Source organism: Staurois parvus, unplaced genomic scaffold (genome assembly GCF_062004578.1).
Source record: "Staurois parvus isolate SC_StPar_1 unplaced genomic scaffold, SC_StPar_1.0 ptg000517l, whole genome shotgun sequence".
Classification (NCBI taxonomy): domain Eukaryota; kingdom Metazoa; phylum Chordata; class Amphibia; order Anura; family Ranidae; genus Staurois; species Staurois parvus.
This window is the reverse complement of record NW_028318313.1, coordinates 993,334-1,015,867: the sequence shown is the minus strand read 5'-3', so window position 1 is coordinate 1,015,867 and position 22,534 is coordinate 993,334. Positions and strand designations below refer to the sequence as shown.

Genomic DNA, 22,534 nt, shown 5'->3' with positions numbered 1-22,534 from the left:
ATTGATTGTGTTTGTTAATTGTATAATGTTAATAAATATGTATTTAACCATAATGCCCAGTATGTGTCTGACTGTGGGTCCCAATCTGATCAATACTTGAATGGTGAAGTATCTGCCTTTAGGCACCTAAGGCCTTTGAGGAAAGGAGAAACGCGTTGACGTAATTTCTGGTTTACAATCCACGACGTGTGACGTCACGTCTGGTGAGTGGAAGAACGCACGCTGGTTCGGAGTTCCGTGGCCATATTTGATGTGGGCAAATCAGGTTAAATTCCCTGATTGCTGCCAATTCATCTCTCTCCATGCTATTGGGATCATATATGTGTAAAAATTGATTTTTCAGCTTCCCAGAAGGAAATTGTGTCTATCAAAAGGCTTGATTTATTCTTTTAAAAGTTTGAGTGCAATATGAAATTTTTTTTTTATTAAAGGCTTTATACAGTATTATGCTATTAGGCTCTCCCCCTTCTTTTTTTGCATCCACCATCCATCCATGAGCCAAAGTTTGCAGATTACCAGGGAAGGATTGCTGGGGGTTGTTTGGAAGGATTTGTGTCCGTTTGAAGCTTGCAGTCGATTTTTTAAATGTGAGTGTAATGGTTAATATTTGATAAAAAAAATTTTGCAGTATTACACGATTTGTTTTTTCTTTTTTTCTTTCACCCACTCGGGAGGTATGGATTAAGTAAATACTGAAGTAATCGGGAGATTTCTTCAGAAGATATCATCGCAACTCCAAAATGTGTGTTTGATTCCTGAAGTAATTTTCCACTTGGCAATCACCTGATTGAGGGAGTGTGAGTGAAAACTTTCACCATTTAGATGAGTTTGAACACGTTGGGAATTATATTGTTTATATTATTTTATTAAAGTTTTTTTTAATACAGAAGACTTTCTTTATTTGGGACTTTATTTGGTATTTTGTCTCTTTAATTGGTTTGCGCAGTTTTTTTGGGTGTATTTTGATGGGGTTTTTTTGTCTCTTGAGCAGCAGCATTGTTTGATTGTGTATCATTTTCCTTGGCACAACTTACCGTATTTGCCGGTGTATAAAACGACTTTTTACCCCTTGAAAATCTTCTCAAAAGTCGGGGGTCGTCTTATACGCCGGTATACGGCATACTGACACCTTTTAGGGGGGGCGGCGCGGTGCTGCCGCCGCCCCCCCCCCCCTTCTGACGGAAGGGAAACTAAGTACACGGGTGGGCAGGGGCTGTTTCTTACCTGGTTCCGGTCCCACGACGATCCGGTCCAGGAAGCGCGGCTGCTCCTTCAGTTCGGCCACTGGATGTTTGCGTGGCTGCTCGGCTCCACCTCCTCACCGGTGATTGGCCGCCAGAACTGTAGCTCAGGAAAGGCACACAGGCGGCCAATCACCAGCGAGGGGGCGGAGCCGAGCGGCCCCGCGAAAATCTAGTGCAGGACCAGCAGGTAAGTGGTCAGTGTAGAGGTGCTGCTGCAACCACATATGCTGGCTGCAGCAGCACCATACGAGAACAGGGTCAGCAAGTGTCAGTGGGAGGAATAGTGCCCCATCATTGGTGTCACCGATACCAATGATGGAGCACTATTCCTCCCACTGATACCAATGATGGGGCACTATTCCTCCACTGACACCAATGATGGGGCACTATTCCTCCCCCCCCACTGACACCAACGATGGGGCACTATTCCCCCCCCACTGACACCAATGATGGGGCACTATTCCCCCCCCACTGACACCAATGATGGGGCACTATTCCACCCCCCACTGACACCAATGATGGGGCACTATTCCACCCCCACTGACACCAATGATGAGGCACTATTCCACCCCCCACTGACACCAATGATGGGGCACTATTCCACCCCCCACTGACACCAATGATGGGACACCATTCCTCCCACTGACACCAATGTTTGAACACTATTCCTCCCACTGACACCAATGATGCGGCACTATTCCCCCCACTGATACTAATGATGGGGCACTATTCCTGCCACTGATACCAATGATGGGGCACTATTCCTCCCACTGATACCAATGATGGGACACCATTCCTCCCACTGACACCAATTTTGGGACACTATTCCTCCCACTGACACCAATGATGGGGCACTATTCCCCCCACTGATACTAATGATGGGGCACTATTCCTGCCACTGATACAAATGATGGGGCACTATTCCTCCCACTGATACCAATGATGGGGCACTATTCCTCCCACTGATACTAATGATGGGGCACTATTCCTGCCACTGATACCAATGATGGGGCACTATTCCCCCCACTGATACTAATGATGGGGCACTATTCCTGCCACTGATACCAATGATGGGGCACTATTCCCCCCACTGATACTAATGATGGGTCACTATTCCTGCCACTAATGCCAATGATGGGGCACTATTCCTGCCACTGATACCAATGATGGGGCACTATTCCTCCCACTGGTGTGCATTGGAAGAGGGGTAGTCTTATACGGCGAGTATAGCCCAAACACTACATTTTAGCAGGAAAAGTAGGGGGTCGTCTTATACGCCGGCAAATACGGTATTTCACAAAACTTTTTTTTAGTACTGGCCTGTGTAGTCAGTGTCCACTGGTCCCACTCATGTTGCTTTGCTAAGCAAAACCTAAGAGTTCTGGCAATTGCTGAAAATATGTTTTGGTAGCTTCATTCTTCTTGCTAAAAGTAAGCTGCTATTTCAAGGCCTGAGCTGTGACAAGGGTAGGATTTGAGTGCAGAATAAAAACAAACTGGATGCCTCAGTTTAACCAGCACATCAAGGTTTGTACCTCACCAAGATCCCATCCCTGCTGCTGCTCGGAGCTGGAAGCAGCATCTTGGTAGTAACAAGAGGAAGACTGAAGATCCTAATAATTAAATATTCCATTAGTCTCCACCATTTTTGTACTAGCTTGGCTTGAGCAGGAAAGAGGGACAAGAAAAAAGTTAGGTACATAACAAAGCTTTCTCATGCAGTAACAACGGCAGGAAAATCTGGTATTTGTGGTGAAGGCTACATATGCAATGCTTTTCTTGAGGAGCCATTTTGATTTTTATGAAATGTATTTGTCCATTAGAACAACAGGAATACTGGATTTAACGTATGTCTGCGGGAGACGAGGGGATCATGCCCCGACCAACCACTTACAGAGGTGTCCTATTTTTACCAAAATCTATATATCCTATAGTGGGAACAGGGGTGGACTGACCTTTCAGGCACGTGGGCACTGCCCGAGGGCCCGGGGTCAGTAGGGGGCCCCATGAAATGCCCCTGGTACCTTTCATAGGCTTTTTTGGGTGTAGTTTGAGTGTGGGCTAGGACACAGGGGCCCCATGATCCCCTATGGCCTGGGGCCTCATTAGTTGTCAGTCAGCCTCTGAGTGGGAGTGATGCACAACTGCCAAGTTCACTAATGTCTCTACCTAATAGAGCATTTTCATGGTCAGATGTAGGGAAATTCTTCTTTTCATATTAGTTTGTGATTTGCTAAGGCTGCTGAGAGGTATATAGCCAACAAAACAAGTCAGATTTCAGTTTTCTCGCTCCGGCTCAATAAGCAACAACTCAATTTTTGCATCAGTTTCCATTGCTTATGCATTCATTAATGAGGAGGACCATAACTAGCATAAGATCAGATGTATGTTTAGGTCATGCTGGAATCACAATATCATTTCTACATTTTTTCTGTGGTCTTACCTCATGCCAACAGGCCATCATTATTGTGTAAATTCTGTTTGTAGCCAGCCTGGGTCTATACAGTCTTTCCCCTCTTGTCACCATTTCTACCACCTCCACATTGGAGTAGCTCTCAAAGGGCATCTTACCTTCAGTGAACACCTCCCACATTAACACACCTGAGAAGAAACAAAGTGACACCATTTGCTTGTTAGGGTTTACAGTGTCTGATCAAGATATTTTCAAGCCTAAGTTTAGTTAAAATGTTTTTTTTTTTAAATCAGCACAAGGCACGGTGATTACATTTATTTATTACAGGTACTTATATAGCGCCGTCAATTTACACAGCGCTTTACATATATATTGTACATTCACATCAGTCCCTAATCCTCACGGGGCGTACAATCTAAGGTCCCTAACTCACATTCATACATACACATACTAGGGCCAATTTAGACAGGATCCAATTAACCTACCAGCATGTCTTTGGATTTAATGCAAAGTATCCTTTGTGCTGGTGCCGGCTTTCATATTTGAAAGTCATAGTTGATAGTTCAAAGACCACAGCTGCCCCCTCCCCCCATACACCACAGTAGTAATCTTCCAATGCTGCAGGGGTAATATGAATGCTGGCTCTGTCATAGGCACTCGTCCACTGCCAACTGTGCCCCCCACCTCTCTCTCTCTGAAGTTGTCCTAGAGCTTGCATCAATGAAAAGTAGTATGAACTAAGGATGGGCAGATGAATGAAAGGTTCGCTTCCTCCACTCATAGACCGCTTTTCACTCATGGAAGCTATCATATAGCTTCTATATCTGGAGGAGGGGGCAGAAAGGACTGGCTTAGTCTGCAGTCTTGATGAGCATTCATATTAAGCTGGGGAGGACTGGAATACTATGGCTGCAGAATATGGGGGACAGAGTCCTTTATATCATGTATGACAGCCAGCTCCAGCACAAGGGACACTTCACATTAAATGTAACAAGTTCTGTCCCTTGTGCAGATTTTGTTTTTTTATAGTTTTGCTTAAATTTAGGCTTAAGGCTCTCAAAAAAATATATTACAAGAGATTAAGATACAAATAAAATGAGCTATACTGAAAGTCTAACTTTGGGTAAAGGGTAGAGGGCAACATTTTTTTTTCATAATAACATTTTTAGAATGCATGCAGAAGAAAATTCCAGGCAAGCACTTCCACACTATAGACCCCGGCCTGGGGAGTATAGGTCAACTTTCAGCATTTCAGCATTGATCACCCTGCAGATAGGATTGTGAAGGTCTGGTGTTACTAGCTTTAATCTACAGACCAACTAGATAGCATGTGTGGAAGTGACAATGTGGGGTTGATTTACTAAAGGCAAATAGGCCAGCTCTGCAAGTGCAATTGCTCCACATCTAAATAAATGAGGTGAAGCTTCACTTTGCAAAAAATACCCAATCACATGCAGGGAAAACAAAAAAAAAAATTTTTGCTTGCACATGATTGAGTGATGCCAATCAGCAGAACTTCCCCTTTACTAAGCTCTGGAACAGCTGCAATTGCAGAATGCAACTGCACTTGCAAAGTGCACAGTCTATTTGCCTTTAGTAAATAAACCCCCATGAGTAGCATTGTTTTGCTTGTAAATGGCTGGCAGTTTCCAGTGCTGACTGCTGGACAGCCAGAGTGCAGACAGATGTCAAATACGGTGCTATACGTTTATCACGGTATATGTGTTTTATGGCTTTTTAATGTTTTTAGCCAAATTCCAGAGTGAACTTCCACTTCAATAAGTAATTTTGGAGAGAATGTTCTTTTTGTGTGCTAAAAATTGTAAACCTATTTTCATAAGTATCTTCATGTGGGACAAGAAAAAATCGGCACAAAAATGCACTTAAAAGAAGGTATACACTAAAAAAAAAAACTGAGTGAGGCATTGGGGCTGATTTACTAAAGGCTAATAGGCTGAGCATTTTGCAACTGTAGTTTCTCCAGAGCTTAGTAAATGAGGGGAAACTCTGCTGACTTCCATCATCTGATCATGTGCAAGCAAAAATGCTGGTGTTTTTTTTTTTTTTTTTTCCTTGCATGTGATTGGCCATTGTTTGCAAAGCGAAGCTTCACCTCATATACTAAGCTCTGGAGCAAATGCCCTTGCTGAGCTCACAGTCTATTTACATGTAGCAATAATGTTGAAATGTAAAGACCCTACCTTAAAGATAAAATACAACAAAACCTGTTTATGATAATAGGAAGGCTGAATAGCTATTGTTATCTCTCTGCCAGCATGCTTTTCTGAAGTTCATGGCTTTATATGTCCTGCTCAGCTCTGCCATCTCATATAAGGAAGCCAGGAGATTCCTCTGCAGAAATATACAGGGAATCTTCACACACAGGCCAGATCCTGTACAGAGAAGCAGAAGGGATCTAATGTCTTAGGCCAGGGGTGGGCAACTGTGGCCCTCCAGCTGTTGTAGAACTAAAAGTCCCATGAGGCATTGCAAAACTGACATTTACAAGCATGACTCCCAAAAGCAGAAGCATAATGGGACTTGTAGTTCACCAACAGCTGGAGGGCCACAGTTGCCCACCCCTGTCTTAGGCTATCCTAAAAGGGACAGGATAATGCAGGCCAAGGCACCACATAGTAAAAAACAAATTGTACAATATATTTCTACAGTTCTCTTACCAAAGGACCAGACATCCGATTTACTGCTGAACTTGCTGTAGTTAAAGACCTCAGGTGGTGACCACTTCACAGGGAATTTGGCTCCACAAGAACTTGTGTATTGGTTATCAAGGACATACCTGATTATGTCGGGAAATACATTTGTTACTCTATCAAAGCCATAAGAAAATTATGAATAGTCATCAATTTACTTCACAGAGAGAAAACTACCACTCAATAGAATACAAAATGCTATAGCATGTACAGCCCTGGCCAAAAGTTTTGAGAATGACACAAATATTAATTTACCTGCAAAGAAACATGTTCAGTCATCATTGCACAAAAAGGGATTCACAGGCAAGGGTATTCCTTCTACTAAGATTGCATCTAAATCAGCCATTTATTGGATCATCAAGGAATTCAAGGAGAGAGGTTCAATTGTTGTGAAGAAGGCTTCAGGGAGCACACAAAAGTCCAGCAAGTGCCAGGACCATCTCCTAAAGTAGATTCAGGATCGAGACACCACCAGTGCAGAGCTTGCTCAGGAATGGTGGCAGGCAGGTGTGAGTGCATCTGCACCCACAGTGAGGCAAAGACTTTCAGAAGATGGCCTGGTGTCAAGAAGGGCAGCAAAGAAGCAACTTCTCTCCAGGAAAAATATCAGGGATAAAATGCTATTCTGCAAAAGGTGCAGGGATTGGACTTCTGAGGACTGGGGTTAAGTCATTTTCTCTGATGAATCCCCTTTGTTTGGAGCAATTGGAAAAAACCTTGTCCAGAGAAGAAAAGGTGAATGCTGCCATGTGTCATGCCAACAGTAAAGCATCCTGAGACCATTCATGTGTGGGGTTGCTTCTTTGCCAAGTGAGTGGGCTTACTCACACTTTTGCCTAAAAGCACAACCATGAATAAAGAATGGTATAAAAATATCCTCCGAGAGCAACTTTTCCTAACCATCCAAGAACAGTTTGGTGATGAACAATGCCTATCTAGCATGATGGAGCACCTTGCCATAAGGCAAAAGTGATAACTAAGTGGCTTGGGGAACAAAACATTAAAATTTTGGGTCCATAGCCAGGAAACTCCCCAGACCTTAATCCCATTGAGAACTTGTGGTCAATCCTTAAGAGGCGGGTGAACAAAAAACCCACAAATTCTAACAAACTCTTAGCATTGATTATGCAAGAATGGGCTGCCATCAGCCAGGACGTGGCCCAGAAGTTGATTGACAGCATGCCATGGCGAATTGCAGAGGTCTTGAAAAAGAGGGGTCAAGTCTGCAAATATTGACTCTGTGCATAAATGTAAAGTATAACTAAAGGCAAAACATTTTTATTTAGTTTTGGATAAAGTGGAGAGGGATTAGAACACTTGTCAGTTTATATTGCTATCTATGCCCCCAGTTAACCTTTTCCCGTTCAGCCCATTGCCGATAAACAGCCGGGCAGGAGCGCTGCTGATGTGGGAGGACGTTTCTAAACATCCCCCTGCATCCATTGGCTGCATGCGCTGTCCGGGACCCTCTGTGTGAGGTCCCTTTATGTGATCCCTGATTGGCCAATCAGTGATCACATGAACAGTAGTAAACAAGATGAGCTGCAAGTAGACCACAGGCAATACTGGTTCTAGTTCTTGCCCTTTTATTGGCACAGAGCTCAGTTCCTCTTTAATTTCAGCCAAAATCCACACTATCTCTCCACTGACCCCTTACCCAGTGCTGCAATTAGCTGGAGTCCCCACCGTCCCGTCCGTGACATCACTGGCTGAAGAATAGTATAAATCTGTTAAACAGTGTACGTTTAGGATATTAATTTCACCTACAAGTAAGCTTTATTTTAATCTTGCCTGTAGGTACAAGTCGCCAAGCAGTGTTTACTGCCACTTCAACACTGGTACCTTACACAAAGCACTTAGCAAAAGGAGAAACTGTTGTGCCGTTTAAATATTTGTACAAAAAACACACCAGTTTGCATTCTCTTTACATTACTCTCCACAGGTCTTTATAGAAGGGTTGAGGATTCATAACTTGGCACCCTTGTCAGTGTTTTTATGCAGTTTTCTTAGGAAAATACCATGATACTGCTGAATTCTTGGAACCCTATCTATTAGGAAATCAACAAAACTAACACGTTGCCAGTGTTTACTAGTTCTGTTTTTTCCTGCCCTAATGTGCATTATGGTAATGCTGTACATTCTAAAAAAGAATTAGATATTGTCTTAAAGAAGAATAAAATGTATTCTGTGTAACTGGAAGGTATGGTGTTTGTAGGCCATGAGCATACAGCATATCCTGCCATTCACTCACTGTACAAATGTACAGTGATCCATACATCAGACCATCCATTCCAGTAAAAAATCTTGCTATAACAGTTTGTGTGAATTTAGCCAATTTTAAACATGCCATTAAGCTATAAAGCTTTCTTTTTGCAGAATTTCAAAAGCCCTGAGACTACTGCTGGGTGAGACTACTGCTGAGCCCTGAGACTACTGCTGGGTGGGACTACTGCTGAGCCCTGAGAATACTGCTGGGTGAGACTACTGCTGAGCCCTGAGACTACTGCTGGGTGGGACTACTGCTGAGCCCTGAGACTACTGCTGGGTGAGACTACTGCTGAGCCCTGAGACTACTGCTGGGTGAGACTACTGCTGAGCCCTGAGACTACTGCTGGATGAGACTACTGCTGAGCCCTGAGACTACTGCTGGGTGAGACTACTGCTGAGCCCTGAGACTACTGCTGGGTGAGACTACTGCTGAGCCCTGAGACTACTGCTGGGTGAGACTACTGCTGAGCCCTGAGACTACTGCTGGGTGGGACTACTGCTGAGACTACTGCTGGGTGGGACTACTGCTGAGACTACTGCTGGGTGGGACTACTGCTGAGACTACTGCTGGGTGGGACTACTGCTGAGACTACTGCTGGGTGACTACTACCGCTTACTGCTGGGTGACTACTACCGCTTACTGCTGGGTGACTACTACTGCTTAGATGTGAAGTCAGCAACCCCAGCAGACTCAGAGCTCTCACTCAAGTGACACTCTATAGTATTACCCCTCTCCTCTTCTGTCATCTACATAAAACAATATATAGGAAGGTGAGGGGGTGAGGTGAGGGGTGGAGGAGCTTGGCCAACACAGAGATTAATTAGACACTCCCAGAAGAGGAGAGGGTGGGGGCTGTGCTAGAGAATAGACTCTTCCTGGAGTAGTCACATTTTTAGCATGTTTAAAGGCATATCACAAATTAAATAATTTACTGTATTTAAAAAACACATTTCAGTTAAGGGATTGAATATTTGATATTTTTACTTTTAGTTGCAATCTTTTTTTAGGTAGTGACGGAGTCTCTATAACTGCAAAAGAATGGGACAGTACATTCTCAAGTGACTTTTCTAAGCAGCTAGTTTTTCAGTTTTGAAACAGGCCTCATGCAGTGGTTCAAGGCTGTCAGCCACTGATAATAGCTTGTGCCCACTCATCTCATCTCTATTCAAATAGCAGTTTATATTTTTTATAAATATGCCCTTATATACAATATCCATACAGAAAAATGTACAGAAGTGAAACACCTCTGAAACTTAAAAGTAAACTGTACTGGTTTTGGGTCAATTTTAGTAGATTTTTTTTATGGTTTCCACATTTTTCAATTGGTGTTTTATATGAATTTTACTACATAAGAACATTCTTTGTTTTATAATTAAACATTTAATACAAGACAAAGGATTTCCAGTGCACAATGGGCCAGCACAGCAGTAGTTGTCTCCCTTCCAGCTGGCCCCTATTAACTGAAACTTCCCCTCACTCTCTCCAATAAGGGACGAGTCACTCACCTAATGATTTATTCAGCTAGAGATATTATAAAAAAACATGCTTTTTATAACATTTTGGCTAAGAGAAACTCTACAACAGGGGTGTCAAACTCAATTTCATGGTGGGTCACGTCAGCATTATGGTTTTGTTCAAAAGGTCGGCTGTATCTGAAAGACTAGATGTCCAGAGCACTCCACCCTCCCTTACATCATAGTGCACCTCCCTTACCTGCTGTGGCCTTTAAGAAGCTAGAGGTGAAGCTGGGAAGCAGAGAGTGCAGGGTCTGGAGTAGGACCAGAGGAGGTCTGGAGTCAGCTGTATGCTGAGACCAGGGAAGTTAAGAGATGAGGGGGTGCTGCGACTGCACAGAGAGGTGCAGGATCTGTAGGAGGAGTTCTGTCCTTCTCTCTGCTGCCAATTGCTAAGACCCAGGGCGGGGGGGTTGCAGAGATGAGCCTCCTGCGGGTGCATGGAGAAGCACAGGATTTAGCAGAGGAGTCCTATCCTCCTCTCTTCTGCCAACTGATGAGACAAGGTGGAGATAAGGGGGGTGCCACAGCTGCAGGAGAGGTCTGAGGGCCACATGAAATGGCCTGGAGGGCCAGATTTTGTCCTCGGGCCTTGTGTTTGACACCTGTGCTCTACAGTATATTACTAGATTACCTTTTTCCAAGCTGTTCTATTCTAAATGTGTTGGAGAGGGGTTTGTGGCTTATTAATGGTGACAGTAATGTGGCTTCCCATTGCCCAATGAATAAAATTCAAAACATTAACAATCACATATAAAACCATTTAAACTTCTCTGCTCCTCTCTACCCCTCACCTCACCCCTTCAGTCTCCACTCGTATCACAAGCCTACTGAGCGACATATCGGGCTGGATGTCACTCCACTTCCTCAAACTAAATCTGTCCAAAACTGAGCTCCTAGTTTCCCCCCAGCCCACGCCCCCCCCCGACTTCTCCATCAAGACCAACAACACACCATCAGTCCCTCCCTTCAAGCCAGAGTACTAGGTGTCATCCTAAACTCCAATCTGTCCTTCCAGCCCCAAGTCCATTTGCTGACAAACTCATGCAGAGTTCACCTCCGTAACATCTTCAATATACGTCCGTTCCTAACCCCGGAAACCACTAAGCAACTCATGCACTCCCTCATTATATCACGCCTTGAGTACTGTAACTCCCTCCTCACCGGCTTACCCCACCACAGGCTATCCCCGCTTCAGTCTATCTTGAATGCTGCGGCCAGACTCATCCACCTTACTAAGCGCTCCGTATCCGCCACCGCTCTCTGCCAATCCCTCCACTGGCTTCCGATTGCCCAACGGATAAAATTCAAAATGCTAACATTGACTTATAAAGCTGTTCATAATACTGCCCCAAACTACATCACCAATCTGGTATCCAAATACCACCCAAAAACGTACTCTTCGCTCCTCACAAGACCTCCTACTCTCTAGTTCCCTGGTCCCCTCCTCCCATGCTCGTCTCCAGGATTTCTCCAAAGCCTCCCCCATCCTCTGGAACTCTCTACCCCAATCTATCAGACTATCGCCTACTCTGCCCACTTTTAGGCAATCTCTGAAAACCTATCTCTTCAGGGAAGCCTATCCTGCCTTCAGCTAATAATGGAATCTTCTGTTCCTCCTACCACTCCATCCCCCACAGTTATTACCTTTTGTACTACTAGCCCCTTCCTCTTAGATTGTAAGCTCCAAGGAGCAGGGCCCTTCTAACCCTCTTGTATTGAACTGTATTGTTGCTGTATTATCTCCCTTTATTTTGTAAAGCGCTGAGCAAACTGTTGGAGCTATATAAATCCTGTATAATAATATTACATAGTATACTTTTGTTGCTCAAGTGTTTGTGAGTGTACCCTAGAGAAAGTTTATTAAACTGACAGTTAAAGAATAAAAGATTGGCCAGTGTAAAGTAATATGGCTACTCTAAAAATGAGGCACAGCAGAGTACATTACCCCACAGCAACACATCACTACTGTCTGACTAATCTGAACTGGAAACTGCTAAACTGCACATCATCAACCTCCACATTACCATCTAACACATGTTGCAAAGTGTTTAAAAGTGCTTACCTTGTCATTCCAAAATCAGAAACTTTTACTACACCAAGATCATTTACTAAACAGTTTCTGGCAGCCTGCAAAGACAACACATTAACTCATCAGCATCAACTCCATCAAGTATACAAGACAGCATTATTCAAAACAAGCAAAAAAGAACCAGTAATTGCTTAAAAACTGAAAGCTTAAAACTGCTTTCACACTGAGGAGTTTTTGAAGCGTTTTTGCAATAAAAAAAACACCTGAAAAGCTCAAGAAAACTGCTTCCCTGTGTATGTGAATGTTTATCTATGTATGTTTTCAAACTCAGGCGTTGCACTTGTAGTGCGGTGTAAAAACTCCTGCTTGTAGAATCTTTGAGGCATGTTTAGGGAGTTAAAAAAAATGCCTCTTCCCATTGAAATGAATGGAAACTGCCTCAAAAATGCTCCAAAAACGCTTGAAACCTCTCCAAAAACGCACCGCACATGTGGGAAGGTCTGGCTGTTTCAGCTGTCAATTGAGGTTCCCCACTGACAGCTGAATAAAAGAAAGAATTGGCTACAATATGTAAGGGGTGGGGCCACCCAATGACATCACCCGCATGACCCTGCCCCCGTGTGGCATCATCAACCGGGGTATGCTGGGTCAATGATGTCACACGGGGGCAGGCTCACATACGTGATAGCCAGCAGAGCAGTCAGATGTCCGGGAGCAAGCGTTGGGAGCTTTTTTTTTTCTTTTTTTGCGGTTGGCGGCAGTGGCAGGCATTGTGATTGATGTTGAATCTACTTCGGGGGACATTCTTTTATTTTCATTCTTTTAATAAAGGACTTGTCAAAGACTGTCTCCTGTCTTTTTTCACACTAGTTTTTTTTTTGTGAATGGGTAGCAGTACCATGTACCCCATACTTATTCACATGGGGGGCGGGATCTGGGGGCCCCCTTGCTAAAGGAGGCTTCCAGATTCCGATAAGCCCCCACCCGCATACCCCCACAGCCACAGCCCAGAGTTATGGTGAAGAGGCCCTTGTCCGCATCAACATGGGGAAAAGGTGCTTTTAGGGGGGGATCACCCCCCCATGTTGAGGGCATGTGGCCTGGTATGGTTCAGGAGGAGGAGGCACTTGCTAGTCCCACCCCCCTTTCCTGACCTGCTGGGCTGCACGCTCAGATAAGGGTCTGGTATGGATTTTGGGGGGACCCCATGCCATTTTATTTGTCATGGGGGTTCCTCTAAAAATACATACCAGACCCGAAGGGCTTGGTATGGATGGAGGGGGGGACCCCACGCCGTTTTTATATATTTTTTAATTGCCGGCAATTCTTTCTTTTACATTCAGCTGTCAGTGGGGAACCCCGCTGACGGCTGAAACATTAACCATGGTTTTCACTACTAAAATACCGCATGACCTAATAAAATAACTCATGCAGTATTTTAGTAGTGTTTGTTAGTGAATTCAAACGTGCAAATCTGCCTAATTTGAGCTACAAAAGTAAGTCACATGTCCAGGATGTTCCGCTTGAAAAACGCCTCAAAAATGCTAGTCATTTTTCAAGTGTTTTTGAGGGGAACAAGTGTGAAAGTAGCCTAAATTGTATATCCAGCAAAAATGGTTTATTACTTCTGTTAGAGAGATTTCCCTCACTTACTGTCCCGGGAACAATAGTTATAGCAGACAGGAAGAGAGCATGAATCTCCAACAGCAACACAGACAGATATTAAAAGGAATAGGGGAAGGCTAGAATCCCTGTCAGATTTTTATTTCTGTCTGTGTCCTTGTTATAGGTTTTACTTCCCTTCCTGTCCGGTAAAATTGTTGTCATTCAAAACCTCCAAACAGAAGCCTCAAGGTCAATACTAATTAGCGATCCAGGAGTCCCTAATCAACATTACAATAGTAAACTGAATTAGAAACGATTACTTATGGACTCAACCAAGACTGGTGGGTTTTTGTATTATACCTATACTAAATAATGGGGCTGGTGGTCAAAGGCACATAAATGATTCCTTTATTAGACAAAGACATATCTAAAAACAACAAAAAACACCACACTCCACAGGTCTTGCATTATATCCCCTACTAGGGGTACCAATGATATCAATTAGATAAACATATAATAACATTAAGTAGCTTTCTCTAAAAGGATCATGATGCTCAGCATGTAAACTTCCAAAGTTAGTAACTGTGAGTCCTCTTCAAAGGGATGCTCCTTGCATCATAAGTTTCTACCACTCAAAAAAAAGATGAAATAGATGGAAACATAATGGAGGCCCCATATGGAGATAAAAGTGTGTAGTCCAGAGACGGATGTCCTGTAGATGCTCTAATTTGCTTAAGACCTCACTCTTACACTAGATTGTAGATTGGATGCATCTCATTGGGGACAACCATACAAGGGTCCCAGACAGAACACCATACCAAATGTAGTCCAGAGGAGGGAACTCAAACACTGTACATGTATATGGTATCTTTACCTCCCTCTGATGCCCAGTATTTTAGGCACCATCCAGGGGAGGATATGTAAAGAAAGTAAGCCTCCCTCATACATTAAATGCATGGAGTCTGGTCCTGGTGGTAACCATCAGCAAATCCATAAAGAGTGGCAGTAGCAGTCTATTTAATACATGATTGTAAAGAGGTTTCTCCAAAATTGGTGAAATTCAAGCATACCCCCACTGGATTAGAACATGGAGGTGGTATTATCCTGTTATGGGGGTGTTTTTCTATAGCAGGGACTGGAGCACTTGTCAGGATAGAAGGAAAAATGGATAGGGCAAAATACCATCAAATTCTTGAGGAAAATCTACTGTCCTCAGCCAGAAAGTTGTCAATCGGAAGACAGTTTGCCTTCCAATATGACAATGACCCAAAGTACACAGCAAAAATTAGCACACAGTGCTTGAAAAAGAGAAAGATGAATGTCCTTGCTTGGCCAAGTCAGAGTCCAGACTTAAACCCCACTGAAAATCTGTGGATTGACTTGAAGACTGCAGTCCACAAACAGTCACCAATTTAACCAAACTTGAGCAGTTCTGCAAAGAAGAGTGGGAAAATATTGCAAAATCTAAATGTGCAGTTAGTAGAGACATATCCCAACAGACTAAAGGCTGTAATTAAAGCAAAAGGTGGTTCAACAAAATACTGACACAAGATGGTAATCCTTTTTCCAACTCAGTGATTCTGTTTTTGATTTTTTTTTTTTAAATGTCCTAACATGTTAATGTCACATCTTTAACTTGGATGTTATAAGTTGCACTGAGTAGATAAAGTTGGATAAAACAAAAACTGTGTCTTTCTTTATTTCATGTTGCAAAGCAACAAAATGTGATTATTTAAAGGGGGGGGTGATTCTTTTCTTTACCCACTGTATATATACCCCTAACTATACTCCTGTTATAGACTCAGTGTTCAAAGTTTTAAAAGAACGGGTAGAACTATCTTTATAGCAAGACAAGTGTCCCTATACTGACAGTTCAACACTTGAGAGCGTCTTTTGACAGGTAATACTGTAACAATACTATCATTTTACGGCACGTAGCAGCAAGGGGCATGGATAAAAGAAATAAGAAATAACGTCTTTATTAACAATTTAAACATTTATTTTTTTATTAAGTTGGAGGGCCAGTTAGCTGAGATTGTTTGCTCAGCACTTTACAATCATCAAAAAGTTAAAGACTAAGGCTACTTTCACACTGATCTGTGGCAAAAACATGGCAAAAACGTATATGTTTACAGGACATGTGACTCAAAAACTACACCAAAAACACAATATGGGTGCGTTGCTAGCGTGTTTTTTTCCAGGTTTTCTATTGATTTCAACGAGAAGATGTTTTTGGTGCGTTTTTTTTACTGCACTAAACCTGCACCAAAATGCAGCAAGCAGGATTATAAAAAAACGCACATGACCCGAAACAGATCAGTGTGAAGAGTTCCATAGGAATACATAGTCACACTATTTTCTGGGAGATCTGGGGGAATTACTAGAGGACATTTATGAGAAAGTCAGTAAAACATTTGTGGGAACAGATCTTAGAGAACTATACTTTATATAGGGACACATTTTCAGTGTTTCAGTTGTTTGGGCATGATTTTGGGTAATTAAGTGTTCTTGCATGGCAAGACCACTTACTGTTATCTCACATATATATTCTTATTATTATAGCCAAATTTACCACCCTAACTCCTCCCACAGTTTTTACACTACATAGACAGTAATATACCGAAACGTGCGGATTGTTCCTGATTGGTGTGCTGTTATTTTGTGGAACGTTTTGCCGAATGGTTCATGAAATATTGCCGTTTTTGTGGTGAAATTGGTCCCATAGGAATGGATGGCGGAATGTTCAAAACTAGAGTGGGAGCTGACAAAAGCTAGAGTGTGAGCTGAAAAATCAGGACATGATTTCTAAACTGCCATCACTCCCTCATTTTCAAGCCCACTTACACAAATCTTATATCAAAACGTTCAGCTATCCCTGCTGCCACTAAAAATGTCCACGGCTAAGCCATAGTCTGATAGTTTTCACAATATGACCATTTGTTTGCAACTCACGCCGTCCATTGACATTCATTGAAACTCCACTCTAGCCACCTCAAATTTGAAGGGCAATTTCTAAACTGCAACTGTGCCTTCATTTTTAATATTTCAGAGACATACTATGCATCAAAATGTAGGTCTGGGTCTTGTGATTCTCACAATATAAAGCTCTTCAGTGTAGAATTAACAATTTTTAAACTACAACCGTTTGAAGATGGCAACTGCCAGTGAAGTGAGCAAGTTGGAGCAGTTTGTTTTTAACCGCTCTTCTCTGCCCTTGCTGTAGAGTGAGTTGCCATAGGAACCCAGGTGTGTGAGCAGGCAGCAGAGTGACAAGCCACTCCACCCAGTTACTCCGCCCACTCCAGTTGTAGACTACTGGTGGAGGCAAGAACACTTCACACAATTTCCCCAGAAATTGTAGCTTTTCTAGTTAATGTATTTATTATTTGTCCAAAATATTAGATTTGCTTGATGAGAAAACAATAAAGGCTCCACTAGCATGCAGTCATCTGTTTCATAATCCCGTAACAGAGCTGTAGACAAGAGGTCACCATTTACAATTTCTAGGGCAGCAGAGACCAAATACAGACCCAGTTTAGTATTTAAGGGTGTACAACTGACTCATTTGAGTACCTCTGATACTTATTCTGCCATTTTCTTGAAGCCAGCAGGTTGTGCTAACCTTATGTGGTAAAAATGCCCCATAGATTTCTATAGGAAAATTGTTTGTCCTACACAATTACATAGGTAGATTTCCCAGAAAACATCCATAATGGAACTAAGGACACTAAGGAGAGTAATCTTCATTCCTTCCTCCCAAAATGGAGTTTCCATTCATAGACACTATCATTATGAACATTAGGACCCCGATAAAATATCTTTACCATATTTTCATGTTAATGTTAAAAACACTAATATTTTATGACATGCATACAGTATTTCAATGTATTACCAGGTCCCGATGTAAAAAATTGTTCTGTTCCAGGTAGTTCATTCCATCACACACGTCTTGGCACATGCTGAGCAAAATGTCCGCGTTGAACTGTCCCTGTCTTTGGCGGAGATAGTTCAGTAGACAGCCGTGTTCCATGAACTCAGTCACTATGTAGATTGGCCTCTTTTCAGTACAAACCCCATATAACTGTACTAGTTTGGGATGAGTCAGTTTCCTAAATAGAAAAATATCATGCTAATATCATCCATCATGTTGTTTAAATACAAATTCTTGGCTTTTAACAAACTGACAGCATTATGTTAATTATAGTCTGAGAGGTATGTACATTAGTATAAAAAAAAGTTATGATTTTTTTATACTATATAATATACATAAACACACACATACAGTAACTCCACCCACATCGTGTGAGCCAAAGGGAATGTGTTACTCAGGGGAGAAGAGGGTGTTACCACCACCCCGGGCTCATAGGAAAGTGTTGAAGAAAACATTGTTAAGGTCATTGTGTGAACAATCTTTTCGAGAGAGGAGAAAGAGGTGATGTTGTATGCATGGGCCAAACACTCATGGAAAAAATGGATCATGTATGCAACAATTTAAAAATAAATGCGGATTGGGGCTGCTCAGTTAATTTATATATAGTATAGGTAGGAGGTACTACTGCGCTATTAGACAGTCTCACTGATGGATCTGTAAAAAAATACCTGCTGACCATCAAGCCAGCAGTACCTGAGACCTATGAGCACCTGATTGGAAGGAAGTGATGCTTAATTACGTCTGAAAAGGAAAATAACAAAAGGGGGGAAATGTGATTTCATGGCAGGAGTTGCAAACAAAGACCCTATACACAATGGAGTTGATTTACTAAAGGTTAAACCTTGCACTTTGCAAAGTGCAGTTGCTCCAGAGCTTAATAAATGATGTACAGCTTCACTTTGCATAGAATACCCAATCACATGCAAGAAAAATAAAGAAAAACAGCATTTTTGCTTGCATGCTATTGGATGATGGAAGTCAGCAGAGCTTCTGCTCATTTACTAAGCTTTGCAGCAACTGCTCCTGCAGAGTGCACCTGTACTTTACAAAGTGCACAGTCTATTTGCCTTTAGTAAATCAACCCCCTGGTAAATCAACCACCATATCCTCTTCATGAAATATTCACCTAGTGAGCTTAGAGTTCTTCTTTGCACTGAATCTACATACATCACTTACAGCATCTATTAGTGAGTACCTCAGTATAATGAGTACATCCCAAAACAATCATTATACCCAGTCATATCAATTAGTTTAGCAAAACATAAATGTTTATTGTAGTAAGGTGAGTGCAATCCATGTGCATTCATCTTCATTACATTAACACTATTAATGCATTTGATATTTAATAGGAACAAATCCAACACCCTTCTACATTACATGAGCACATTCCTGCATACGTATAATACCTAGCTGTGTACATAAGCTCGGGTTCACTTTGAATAGATGAGCAGAACAAATGTATTTATTACAAGGTCAGAACAATCTTTCAGCATTTATCCTAGACAAGCACAATTCTTTCTTCTGACTGATCTAAGGGTGGGAGCTCACATCTGCAGTAGTGGAGTACAATCAAGGTGTTTAGCAGGCTTGAACTGGCTGCTTGCCACCAACACAGCTTTTTTATAGTTAGGTAACCTTTATGATGGTGTCTATCACAACTTGCAAAGGATTTGTGGAGGATACATTTTACCTATAAGGAACACCTTCATATCACACTTGTGGTCCAATGTGTTATATACAATTCTATCTCAAGTGCCTGGTAGCTGCCTCTAGAGTTATATTTCTCACGTGAAAAATATTCTCAGTACCTCAGGCGCATACCTCCCAACTTTTTGAGATGGAAATGAGGGACATCTATTATCAAATATATGTAGGCATAGGACACCCCCCCGCCATGCCCCCTAAAGGGAGAATTATACAAAAAATAGATTAATTAAACCCACGAGTGCTTTTTTAAAACTACTAATATTCCTTTATACTGGCTTTTGAAGTATACAAATGCAACAATTTTGAAATTTTGAAAAATAAATAGCGCATTTTATATACAACTATATAGATTAGACCAAAATGAGGGACAAATGAGGAGCAATGAGGGACAAAGGGACTTCCAAATCAGGGAGAGTCCCTCGAAATCAGGGACAGTTGGGAGGTATGCAGGAGGCTGCAAGTGGACGATTTTAAGCAGTGAATGGTGGGCATAGAAAGGCAAATACATGCATTTGTCAAAACAAGGTAGATGCAGTGGGCTAGAGGTTGCATAATCCTGATGCCCATACACATGAAACCTTACACTAAGTGCTTATTTTAAAATATGCAGTTTAAAATAGAAATGAAATGCAAAACATTTGTTTACAGAACTAAAAAAAACATTTTAAATGCCTTTTTTCCCTTTTTTATACCTTCTCTTCTCAGTTGCAAAAGAGCTGAGGGAGGAGCAACAACAGTACAGTGAACTTTCCAGTAAATGGCTGTGCAGGAGAAGGCGTGTCAGGACAAGTCAGGACAAGTCTGATCATTGGAGGAAAGCAAGCTGAGTTCCCAGCACAGCTATTGAACTGACTACGGTGGGTTCTCCTGCTTAGTGTGGACAGTTTTTAATAGGAAATCAGAGGGACTCGCATGAACAGCAAAGATTTCACACAAATGAAACAATACAAAGAGCACAGGATACGTTTTCTTACAAGTACATGGTACAGCAGGCAGATTTCAGGAACATGAAATGTTAGGTTTACATAATGTTTAAGTCTGGATACATATCCCAACTCCTCTGTTTAACCGCCTCCCACCCGCCATATAAGGAAATGACGGGAGAAAGGAGGTTCTCTTGTTCTGGGAGAACGTCATATGACGTCCTCCCACTCTAACCACGCGTGCACGGCGATTGGTGGTGTGCTGTGTCCCTGGGATCACTGATCAGCGGAAAGAGCCGATGACTTCGGCTCTGTCATGTGATCAGCTGTGTCCAATCGCATTTCTCTCCTCACGAGATGTCATGCAGACAGCTTGTGAAAAGAGGAGAGCAGGTAATCGGCATTACTCAGAGGGGACATTTACATCAGTGCCCTGATGATCAGTGTAGCCCCATCAGTGCAATATGTCAGTGTCCATCAATGCCACCTGTCAGTGTCCATCAATGCCACTTGTCATTGCCCATCAATGCCACCTGTCATTGCCCATCAATGTCACCTGTCAGTGTACATCCATGCCACATATCAGTGCCTACCAGTGCACATCAATGAAACATTTTCAGTGTCCATCTGAGCTTCCTTTCAGTGCCAACTATCAGTGCCAGTCAGTGCCACCTATGGGTGCTGCCAATCAGTGCCAGTCAGTGCCACCTATCAGTGCCAGTCAGTGCCCCCTATCAGTGCCCATCAGTGCCAGTCAGTGCCGCCTATCAGTGCCAGTCAGTGCCACCTATCAGTGCCAGCCAGTGCTGCCTATCAGTGCCAGTCAGTGCCACCTATCAGTGCCAGTCAGTGCCACCTATCAGTGCAAGTCAGTGCCGCCTATCAGTGCCAGTCAGTGCTGCCTATCAGTGACACCTATCAGTGCCATATACAGTGGGGATCGAAAGTTTGGGCACCCCAGCTAAAAATTTGTATTAATGTGCATAAAGAAGCCAAGGAAAGATGGAAAAATCTCCAAAAGGCATCAAATTACAGATTAGACATTCTTATAATATGTCAACAAAAGTTAGATTTTATTTCCATCATTTACACTTTCAAAATAACAGAAAACAAAAAAATGGCGTCTGCAAAAGTTTGGGCCCCCTGCAGAATTTATAGCATGCACTGCCCCCTTTGCCAAGCTGAGACCTGCCAGTGTCATGGATTGTTCTCAATCATCGTCTGGGAAGACCAGGTGATGTCAATCTCAAAGGTTTTAAATGCCCAGACTCATCTGACCTTGCCCCAACAATCAGCACCATGGGTTCTTCTAAGCAGTTGTCTAGAAAACTGAAACTGAAAATAGTTGACGCTCACAAAGCTGGAGAAGGCTATAAGAAGATAGCAAAGCGTTTTCAGATGTCAATATCCTCTGTTTGGAATGGAATTAAGAAATGGCAGTCATCAGGAACAGTGGAAGTTAAAGCAAGATCTGGAAGACCAAGAAAAATATCAGACAGAACAGCTCGCAGGATTGTGAGAAAAACAATTCAAAACCCACGTTTGACTGCACGATCCCTCCAGAAAGATCTGGCAGACACTGGAGTTGTGGTACACTATTCCACTACAAAGAGATACTTGTACAAATATGGTCTTCATGGAAGAGTCATCAGAAGAAAACCTCTTCTACGTCCTCACCACAAAAATCATCGTTTGAACTTTGCAAACGAACATATAGACAAGACTGATGCATTTTGGAAACAAGTTCTGTGGACCGATGAGGTTAAAATTGAACTTTTTGGCCGGAATGAGCAAAGGAGAAGAAGGGGCACAGAATTTAATGAAAAGAACCTCTGTCCAACTGTTAAGCATGGGGTTGGATCAATCATGCTTTGGGGTTGTGTTGCAGCCAGTGGCACAGGGAACATCTCACGAGTAGAAGGAAAAATGGATTCAATAAAATTTTAGCAAATTTTGGATGGTAACTTGATGCCATCTGTGAAAAAGCTGAAGTTAAAGAGAGGATGGCTTCTACAAATGGATAATGATCCTAAACACACCTCAAAATCCACGGGGGATTACATCAAGAGGCGTAAACTGAAAGTTTTGCCATGGCCTTCACAATCTCCTGACCTCAACATAATTGAAAATCTATGGATAGACCTTAAAAGAGCAGTGCGTGACAGACAGCCCAGAAATCTCAAAG

At 42.4% G+C, this 22,534-nt stretch overlaps 1 protein-coding gene across 3 annotated transcripts in view; it reads right to left on the bottom strand.

Moving 5' to 3' along the window:
* The window catches only part of TEC (tec protein tyrosine kinase), a 145,688-nt gene that overhangs the window by 1,366 nt on the left and 121,788 nt on the right, over window positions 1-22,534 (bottom strand). For all 3 annotated transcript variants that reach the window (XM_089690119.1, XM_089690117.1, XM_089690118.1), the window contains exons 14-17: window positions 17,681-17,897; window positions 12,217-12,281; window positions 6,336-6,454; window positions 3,688-3,845 (exon numbers count right to left, since the gene is read on the bottom strand). In XM_089690119.1, the coding sequence (XP_089546245.1) occupies window positions 3,688-3,845; window positions 6,336-6,454; window positions 12,217-12,281; window positions 17,681-17,897 (559 nt within the window). The remainder of the gene's footprint in view (window positions 1-3,687; window positions 3,846-6,335; window positions 6,455-12,216; window positions 12,282-17,680; window positions 17,898-22,534) is intronic.